Below are 10,630 nucleotides of genomic sequence, written 5' to 3' on the forward strand. Positions count from 1 at the left end.
CAAAACATTTTAAAAAAAAAAAAAAAAAAAAAAAAAAAAAAAGAGTTGAACCCAATCTTGAGGGTCCCCCACCGCCCCGTCTCTGGAGCATCGTGAAAGAAGTAAATCGCAGAATATGTTCTGGCAGGCCAGGGAACAAGAGTTTGTCTGTACACTAGTACCCACAAAGAGTCCAATTCCATGTTTCAGGAATCGAAACCCTCACACTGTGGCTGCCAGCAAGATTGAGACTACCTCACTTCTGTCTTTTGCACCATTGGACTATGCCCCGAAGGGTCCATAACAGTTCTCAATTTCAGCATTAAGAGCATGTTTGGCTAATCTTAATAAGTCAGCTACAAGTAAATTTGTAAATCCCAAAATAAATAATTTTTTATTAGTAAAAGTTTAAAATGCGAAGGTTAATCGTTACTTCAACCAGTCCCGTGTCATTTCAACCAATGTAATGAACCTGCAAATATAGACACGGTGGTTGGATCAATGAAAGGAGCTCTTCGATACTTCAAATTTAACCTTGTGTGTAGAAGTCAATACAACATGCGTTTTGTTTATTTTTATTTATTTTTTGAAGTCATTTGTTTTTTATTTTAACAGTAAAGTAGAGTAAGAATTGCTTTAAAAAAAATTAACTATTTCACCTAAAAGTAAAAAAGAAAAAGCAAATTATCCAAATGTGTTTATAAAAAAATAATTAATTAAAAGTAGCTTTATTTTATTTTACAAAAATGGGTGTATACGGTATATTACACCCCCCTCACATGGAGGGGGCCCATGTGAGAGGAGTATAATGCTATGTGTACACTATTATGTACACATAGCATTTTCCTTTATTTTAAGTAGCATATCATCTTCGTGAAAAACAAAACTTGAATGGTTAGAACATAAAGTCCAACTACAGAATTTTTTTCTTTTAATTACTTCCATGATCCGTGCCTCATTTTTTATGTAGGCTTTTTTTTTTATTTACTAATGACCACCCAACTTTATACTTAGGGTGCGATTAATTGCAAGCATGAAAATAAAATAAATTTTACGTAATTCAATTGTCTAGAACTTATTTTTATGAAAATTATCAATTAAATATGTTTGATTAATTGAATTTTCAACTGAGATAATATTATACTTATTCCTTTTTTTGTTGGTGTGTAAATGAGAGAGGGAGTGAGTGAATTCCCTGAAACATAAAATCTTATTCCTTGTAAAGAATATATTTTTCTTGAACTTGATATAAATATGGTTACGTGACTAAAAGTATGAAAATATTTTTCATAAAAAAAATGGCAATCAAACAGCAAAAAAATAGGGAATTGGATGAAAAAAAAATACATTTTTAATGAAAAATATTGAAAATCAAACGAGCACTTAGTGTCACTATAGTCATCCAATTTGATTTTATTTTATCATGGTCACCCAACTTTATACTTCGTGTCATCATAACTACCTAATTTGATTTTATTTAATTATGGCTATTCAATTTTATAAAACGTTTCACCATGTCCATCCAATTTCTTTTCACAATTTTTACTAATTTTAAAATATGTGAAATGATAACTTTGCATTATACGAGGGTGTTTGAGCCCCGTTCTTATAAAAAACGCATTTTTGAAAAGTAGATTGATGAAAAATGTGTGATTGAAAAGAAGAGAGGGAAAAACGTATTTTGGAGAAAATGGAAATCAAACGAAGCCTACATAAAAAATGAATTTAAAAAACAAAAATAAAAGTTTTTTTTTTAAATAAGTTTTTATTTTATTTTTTCTAAGTAATTTTTTTAAATAAAGTTTTTATTTTATTTAAATAAAAATCTTTTAAAATAAGTTTCTATTTTTTTTTTTTTTTAAGTGACTTTCTTGAAAATAATTTTTTGTTTTATTTTATTTTTTTAAGTAACGTTTTTTAAAATAAATTTTTATTTTACTTTATCTTTTATTTTAAAACCTTTTTTTAAACAAAAAATATAAGTTTTTATTTTATTTTTTAATTAACTATTTTAAAAATAAGTTTTTGTTTTATTTTTTTAAGTAATTTTTTTTAAATAAGTTCATATTTTATTTAATTTTTTTAGAATAAAGTTGCGTGGCCTTCGGTGGACTTTATCCCTTGTAGCTCGATGTGTGAGAGGAAGGGCCAACGCTCATTTAATGCACGGACCCCACGCCAAGCAAAAGGACTGTACACCAACACACCGAGCTATACATATAGCAGGGCCGTCTATTCTTTACCCAATTTCTCATTGACCTAGACCTATTGTTGAACATACTTCCAGTACACCTTTTCGTTGAATGGTCAGGCTCAGATAGACATGTTCACATAGGAAGCACTTAGGTGACATCTAGGAGTTACATGATTGTGTTCTCTTACCTTTATTCTAGTTAGTTGGTTGTGAGTCACTCATTAATAGTTTGAGTCCCATTATTTGTAGATTATAATGAGATAAATAGTATTTATTTGAAAAATGAGTGATTGAAAAGTTTTTTATTTACGTATAATATTATTCTATTGAAAATTGTGTGGTTAAATGTAAGAGAGAGAAAAATTTAATTTAATATAATGAGAAATAATGGTGCTCAAACGGGGCTAATGCATAATTGTTTCAAACGAGGCAATTTAATGTGATATTTAATTGAATTCGTTTATTCTTTCTGACAATTTAAAATTTAGATTTTGTTTGTCTTCTTTTATTTCACATTTTTATCACATTATTTTTTCTACAGTACTCATTTTCAATCTCACATTCTTTATTAAAATAATATTACACGTAAATAAAAAAATTCTTTCTTTTTCAACCACACATTTCAACATCAATCACTATTTCATAATACATTACTCACAAATAATAAGACACAAACAAGCACTTGGATGGTTCAACGTAGCATTTAAGTACAAAGCATCTTGATAGTATTCCAATGACACTCAAATTGACAAGCCTTATCTCTACCATAGTTGTGGCATGTAAATCACATATTCATTCAAGAGAGTACTTGGGGATATAGAAAGTGAAGTCCCTTATATCCCATGCGTTTCTTTTTGAAGGGCACGTGCTTGATACAATTTATTTGATATATACACTTATTTACCAATTAATTAACGTGTCGTGTCGTGTCATGTCATCGATACTCATTAGATCATTTCTACGATATATATCTCTATGTCTTATTTATCTTTTCATACCATGGAACATAAGAAAATACAAAACAATAAAGAAATTGATTGCAACAAAACTGGAACAGCCTGTTGAATTCCACCAACTACTCCCACCAAATATACTCGGCCAACTGGCCGAACGACTTTTTATTTTTCAACTGTTTAAAATAATAAGTTGAAAAATATTTCTTTCTCAACAAACATTTGAGGGGTCACAACTTGGCTGAGAATAAACTTACTTTGTCAGCCGTTTCTAGCACACGAAAGTCACAAACTGACCAACCAAATAAACATTCTTTGCTTCTTCCTAAAGTAAAAAGGTTTTTTGGCTACCCACTCAATCTCAATCCAAGTCATCGTTAAAAACTTTTGACTTCGATTTTTTTTTTCTTGATCTCCCACTCCTTACTTCTGACTTTCAATACATGAAAATGCATCACAACTCTAATGAGCAATTAATTAAGAAGCTATATCACATAAACTGCTGATGGATCGTGATACAGACATTTTCCAACATATTCCAAGCATAATAATCCCCGAGCCCTTTGGTGGACCTTTTTCACAATTTGAAGCTCACATATGCTTCGGATACTAATGAATCCTCAGGATAGACCCTATGCCCAATCACATTTATCCAACTAAGGATCCCAAAACACATGGATATCTACAAGAATATAACTCGAGCAAATCCCCTTGAGCATCTCGACTACCATCCTGTTCATGCTAAGGAGAGACCAATCTCCTAAGAACTCTGATCTAACACAAACGCTTCAACCCACATCTCTTGAACCCAAGACAAACCTCCTGGAGATAGTAATTGATCTTCTAATCATTGTATAATTATAACACTACTTTCTTATAGGACTCTATCGAATAAGATCACCTAGCTAGTTGAATCCTATCAGAAAAGCACCACATACCTCTATAAATGCCGAACCTTGGACCATTGCACAGATACGTTTTCATTACTTCCAGCACATAACCTCACGCATATAATTTCCTTTCTAACTTAAGCGTCGGAGGGGCGACGAGAACATACCTCGTTGCCTTTGTTTGAGGTACCGGAAGACTATGATCGTGCTCATTCAAAGTTCTCAAGTTCGGTAAATCAACAGGTACGATTTTTTGTAGCATCAGATCGTATTAACCATTTTTTATGTATCAGCATAATCATGCATAAAAAATAAGTAATTCGAACGAAAAGTTGCCTGGCTTTATCCACAAATTCAATCTTACATTAATTAAAAGTATTTTGGCAAATTCGAACTCTATTCACAATACCTACCAAATTAATCAAATTTCAATACCAGGAGTTTAAGAAAGAAACTGTTAATGTCCTAAACCCCCTGAATCCATAACACACGAAAACAAAGGGGAAAAGAAACAAAACCAACGTTCGGATGTTAGCTAATACTATGATCACCAGCATTATTTTCGTCATCGTCAATTCCATCAAAAAAGGGGTCCTTGAGGAGATTAGCAGCTGATGGCCGAGCCCTAGGCTGAGCAAGACACTTCTCGATGAACTCCTTGACCTCGGGGTCCTTAACCTTGTTCATAGCTTGTGGCCTCACACCAGATGTCACCTTTTTGTATATCTTTGCAACATTGTCGCACTCGCTATATGGTAATTCAAGAGTTACCATCTCAAGCAAACACATTCCAAATGAATAGATATCTATCAGCTCGGTATAGTTCTCATCATATAACTCTGGTGCCATGAATTCGGGTGTCCCAAGTAATGAATGAGCCGAGTGGTTCTTCCCAACCGTTGCTGCCAAGCCCAAATCACCAATTTTCACCTATTTAGACAAACAAGGTGATAAAAATTACGAGTCATCAGAAAATCTGAAAAAAAAATAAAATAAAATAAAATAAAATAAAATAAAATAAAATTCTGTGCAGGACGAAAAGAATATAAAAACCCAAACGTTCATTTTCTTTACAACAACAACATCAACAAACAAATTAAGCCTTATTCCCAAAAATTGGATTGGCTACATGGAATTTTTTCGCCAATGTGCTATGTTCGTTGCTATTTAAAAGTTAAAAATAAAAAACAAAAGATATTATAACAAGATACAACATTGAAGCATAAATACTGCATATCAGTGTGTGTCATACATATCAACGCTTGATCTTGGCTAGTGCAGCAGAAGAAACGAGAAAGAATAATTTAATATGATCACAATTCATTTCACTTTTTCGAGTACTTCAAATCTTGATATACTATTTCTTCAGTTATACCTGACCAACATTGCCATTGATGAACACATTGCTACAATTTAGATCCCTATGAATGACACAAGGCTCGTGAGTATGTAAATAGTCCAATCCCTTCAGAATTTGCTTAGACCATTTCTTCAACGCCTTCATTGATACGTGCCTGTGCTTCTTTCTATACTCCCTCAAGTTCCCAGAAGTACACACCTCAGTAATGAAATTCAGCGTGTTTTTCTCCTCATCCCGCCAAACTGAGTACAACGTAATAATATTCTTGTTTTTCAATGTCCTCAGCAACCGAACCTCAGAGTACAACCGATTGATCATAGCGTCGTCTCCGAGGAAGCTTCTCAATTTGACTAGGTTCCAAGCCACCTCAATCCCTTCTTCTTGATCAAAGGCTCTATACACTTTTTTCACAGCCCCTGATCCGAGCAGCTCACCATACCGGCCATACCGGCCAGTAGGGTCAACCTCTACGAACGCCTCGCTATCTCGATCCACCAGATCAGAACCCATTCTAGGCATCTACATTAAAAACAGCAATAACAACAAACTAAGCCTTTTCTCAATAAATTTGGGCTCAACTCTATCTCAATAAAATCAAAGTAAACAAGGAACTCTAAGGAAAAGTACATTACAAACTCAGATAATGAAACTCTACTATTTCCCACGTGCCCACTTTACCAAAGAAATAACAATCGATTCTTTTCTCTTTTTTTGTCACCATAAATTAAGTACCTAATGTCTAAAATCAGATAATATGAATTTTCCACCATAATCGAGATCAAGAACAATATTTCCATTTACTAAAAAAGACTCAGATAATGAAACTCTACTATTTCCCACGTGCCCACTTTACCAAAGAAATAACAATCGATTCTTTTCTCTTTTTTTGTCACCATAAATTAAGTACCTAATGTCTAAAATCAGATAATATGAATTTTCCACCATAATCGAGATCAAGAACAATATTTCCATTTACTAAAAAAGAAAAAATTGAAAAAAAAAAAAAAAAAAAAATTATTGACCAAATAATAAATCGAAAAATACTGGGAAAAAAAGGATGGGAAGGAAGTTAGAATTTACCAAGAAATGGAACTGGGAAATCTTGAAATGATTTGCTTCTTCCCCTCCGAACAAATCAGTCCTTAAAGTATCCCAAAATTGGCGGAACAACAGGAGGTGCGGGAGACAATTAGGGTTTGAAGATTTTGTGAGTTATATAGGGTTTAGACCGTTTCCCAAATTGAAAAGTCATTCTTGGACTCGGATTGCGCAGATTGACTATGATTCAGGTAACTAGTAAATAAATGAGAACCAAAATTTGATCTTTATTTTCAAAATTTGAAGAGAATACGTTCACATTAATAAGCTCTTCTGCTACTATTTGATTATGATAAATGAAGGATCCTAGCTCCAATTTGAAATTTGAGAACAAGTGGCCGTGCCGAGCTTAGTGGGTCCACTATGGGTGGCTTATGGGGTCAGCATGACTCATTATTCTTCGTAGTTGAGCTGACCTTGTCCATTGGACTGAGTCCAAATTGCCGTGTCGAGTTGGTGGGACCAATACTTGTGGCTCATGGGTTCAGCACATGGCCGATTTTGCATAGAGACAAGCGAGATCTATGCCTCAAGCCCAACATTAGAGAGGGCCTCAAACTTAACTTCTTTCATTCATTTGTTCGTTTTTTATTTTTTATTTTTTTTGGGTAAATTACGTTTATTACAACTTTTTGTTAAAAACTCGATAAATTAGAGCAATTTCATTTCATTTGTAAATAAATCTTAATAATATTTTTCATTGTGGGAATTTCTTTTCCTTAGAAAATTAGGCTCATTTCAAATAGAACAAAAGGGGAAAACAGCTTGGGATTTCTTAAACTCATGTTACAGCAATTTCTAAATTCTACTCAACTTGTTCATCACATAGGCAGTATCCAATTTATTTGTTTAAAATAAAAGACAGTTGACTGTAATTAATGAATATCCAAAAACAAAAAGTGAAATCGAGTTCGTAGCGATATGAACTTCAGAATTTTGAGTTCTTGCTTAACATGGTAATCTAGTACAGATTGTTGTATACAGACAATAGTATGAGTAAATTTCTTTAAATAAAAAATAGGGATAATTGCAGCAAACCTTTAAAAATTTAGTAGACTTTTTTCAAACTTTTAATTTGTTGCAACCATTACCCCAAACCTTTTGAAACGTTGCGACGGAAGCCCTTTTGGATGGTTTCCATCCATAATCCAGTTAGTTGACCAAAATTTTAACTTTGACCACAGTTTTAATATTTTGAAAAGGGGTAAAAAAGTCACTTTCTATTTATAACATTAATTGAATAAATAAATCAGAAATAAAAAAAAATACACACACACACTGTCATATTCTTCCTCTCGTGTCACCCATCTCCACCTCAAATCCAAAGTCTACCCGACCACCGCCACCTACACATCCACCTTCATCCTAACTTGGCCAACGCTTAAGTTAAAGCAACAAGGAGAGCGAGGGAGATGGAATTGAATGTGAGGGAGAGGAAGGAGCTAAAGAAGAAGGTTATTTGAGTAAAAAATAGGGTAAACCAGACTATGAAGAACGAATCAGGGTTAAAATTGATAGAATCAAAGATACAGGCTATCATGAGGCCAACGGTGAGAATAGTGACAATCGAAGTTCCACCAAGTTCTAGAAGGAAGACATCGGATGGTATCAGGACAATAGTGATTCTGGCGTTGTAAAAGAAAGAAGACAGCGAGTATCGGGAATATCTAGCGGAAGAGATGCGGCTACTGTTGGTGGTGCCATGATAGATGGAGTAGAAAAAGCTAGGGCTGGGGTTAAGGTTTTGTTCGCCATTGTAGGAGGTAGTGGGAAAAGAATGGCGTCCAAAAAGGAAGATATGTGTGGACGGAAGGCCCTCGGCTGCTATGGCGACGGCTGAGGATGTGGCAGAAATGGGTGTTTGGAAAGGATAGGTTGGGGGAAGAAGATACAGGGTTTTTCTCCCTTTTTTTTCCTTTTTTTAATTAATTAATTAATCATGTAATATTTAATTTCGTAAATTGAAAGTTACTATTTTGTCCTTTATAAGAATATTAAAAATGTGGTCAAACTCAAGTTTTTGATCAACTAACGAAATTATGGATGAAAACCATATAAAAGGGCTTCCGCCACAACATTTCGAAAGGTTTTGGGATGATGATTGCAACAAATCAAAAGTTTGAAAAAAGTCTGCTAATGTTTTAAAATTTTGGGACCTCTACTATAATTATCCCTAAAAAAATATTGATATTAATAGTGGTATCGACCTCTTACAAGGAAATGTTTCATTTCTCGAAAATTATAGACAAATTGAATTTGTTATTGTCATGGATGAAATGATAAAAAAGGCAAGTACAATGGAAATTAAAACTGTATTCTAAGAAAAATGTATACTTCGAGGATAGAAGCAATTTGATGAAAGTAATGGTAATGAGTTAAAACAATAGGCTGAAGAATTTTTTAGAGTTAAAATCTCCTTTTTATAATTAATTAAAGAACAAGTTAAACTATATGAAAAGATATTTCAATTTTCGTTAAATTTAGAGATGTTAAGGTGTGCAACTTTTTTCAATTTGTTGAAACCTTGAGAAGTATTTGGAACATAATGGACATTCAAGCATTCACGTAGATGATTCATGTTCTATGTTACATGTCTTGATGTACTATATACCAAGTGAAGCAACGAGAACAATTAAAGTGCTACAATATTTGAAGACATCACAAATATTTATAGTACTTACAAAATTTTGTTAATCATACATTATCTCCGATCACCTATATTACAAGAAAGATTGAATGATTTAATTATGTTATCAATTGAGAAAGAAAATGATTGAACAAGTATGTTTATTCAAATTTGATTAATGCTGTGGCTTGGCTCGAACATTTTAGTTCGAACCTTGTCAAGCCGGCTCATTTTTTTATTCGTACAACTATAGATGCCTAGCTGCTTGCTGTAGGTAGTGCACGAGCTTGTGACACACCCGGGCCCGTATGGCTTGCCAGGCTCAAGGTGTTGCCCGAAAATTGGGCTTAGTCCGAGCTAGCTGGTTTGAGCAATTTGCGAGTCTGGTCGAGGGTCGTCAAGCCCACAAGTCAATTCGACGTCCCTAATTCAACATGACTTATACTATTGTACCTATTTAAGATGACAATGTCTTTTTGATTGAACCCAATTGGTCATGCCGAGCTAGATGAAGTCAATGTGGGTAACTTATTTTGTCAAGTCAAGATGTCCTCGTACATTGGAAATTTTAATTTTCTTCAAACTTATTTTCAATCATATATTCTTCCAATAAAATAATTTTACATGTAAATTCAAAAAATTTACCTATTTTTTAATCATTCATTTTTCCAACAAAAATCACTATATGAGGTCTATTTCTCGAAATAGGGGCTAATTTTTTAACTAGGTCCAATAGTTTTTAAAAGGCATAATTGCAGCAGAAACTCTAAACCTTTGAAACACTAGCAGGCTTTTTCTAAACTTTTGATTTATTGTAGACGTCACCTCTAAACTTTCCAATAGTTACTTGTGAGGCCCATTTGGACGATTCTCATCCAAAATTCCATTAGTTAACCAAAAAAATGATTTTGACCACATTTTAACAATTTTTAAAAGGACAGGGTAATTTTACATTAAAATCAAAAATAAAATTGGTCTTCTTCCCACCCCCACCCCACCCCATCCCATTCCATCCCGGGGGTACTTTTTAAAATAGCTTGGTCAAACAACCAATTTTTCATTTTGACCATTTTTTTTTGTATTCACCACATTGGCCTATTGACATTAAAAAGACAATTCTACCCTTATTCATGTTTAATAATTACAAAAGTATATCAATTGTTTAAAAGACAATAATACCCTTAATAGTTTAAATAAATTCTGTTACTTCCATACGTAAATTTCAAAATCAGTTTTGATTATCAGTTTCTCCAATACAGTAAAAAAGATTTTTTTCCTTCCATCTGCTAAAATATTGAAATCTTCCAAAATTATCAAAGGTTGAAAGAAAGAAACAATACTCACAGTCGGCACTAGAAATTGGTAAGTGTAAATACGTATTTTGAATTTTGTTTTAGTTAAATTTACTGTTTGAATCTGTAAATAATTATTTTGAGAAAGACAGATGAATTTTACAGTATTTAAACACAGATTTATAATTTTTTTATAGCAAAAACAACAAAAAATTCATCTCTGTATGCATATATTTTA

General features: G+C 33.0%; 1 protein-coding gene across 1 annotated transcript; it reads right to left on the reverse strand.

Moving 5' to 3' along the window:
- Positions 1-4,332: 4,332 nt before the first annotated feature.
- On the reverse strand, positions 4,333-6,768 carry LOC111402475 (probable serine/threonine-protein kinase WNK11). Its single transcript, XM_023030818.1, has 3 exons — positions 6,457-6,768; positions 5,392-5,895; positions 4,333-4,946 (listed from the first exon to the last, which is right to left on the reverse strand). The coding sequence occupies exons 2-3, from the start codon at positions 5,893-5,895 to the stop codon at positions 4,548-4,550; spliced, it is 903 nt and encodes a 300-aa protein (XP_022886586.1). The 5' UTR covers positions 6,457-6,768; the 3' UTR covers positions 4,333-4,547.
- Positions 6,769-10,630: the final 3,862 nt, after the last annotated feature.

Source organism: Olea europaea, chromosome 10 (genome assembly GCF_002742605.1).
Source record: "Olea europaea var. sylvestris chromosome 10, O_europaea_v1, whole genome shotgun sequence".
NCBI lineage: Eukaryota > Viridiplantae > Streptophyta > Magnoliopsida > Lamiales > Oleaceae > Olea > Olea europaea.

Excerpts from the sequence above, each read along its gene's own strand:
- LOC111402475 (XM_023030818.1), bottom strand. The coding sequence starts at position 5,895 with ATGCCTAGAATGGGTTCTGATCTGGTGGATCGAGATAGCGAGGCGTTC. Across the intron at positions 4,947-5,391 it reads TCAATGGCAATGTTGGTCAG|GTGAAAATTGGTGATTTGGG; the intron begins GTATAACTGAAG and ends TTGTCTAAATAG.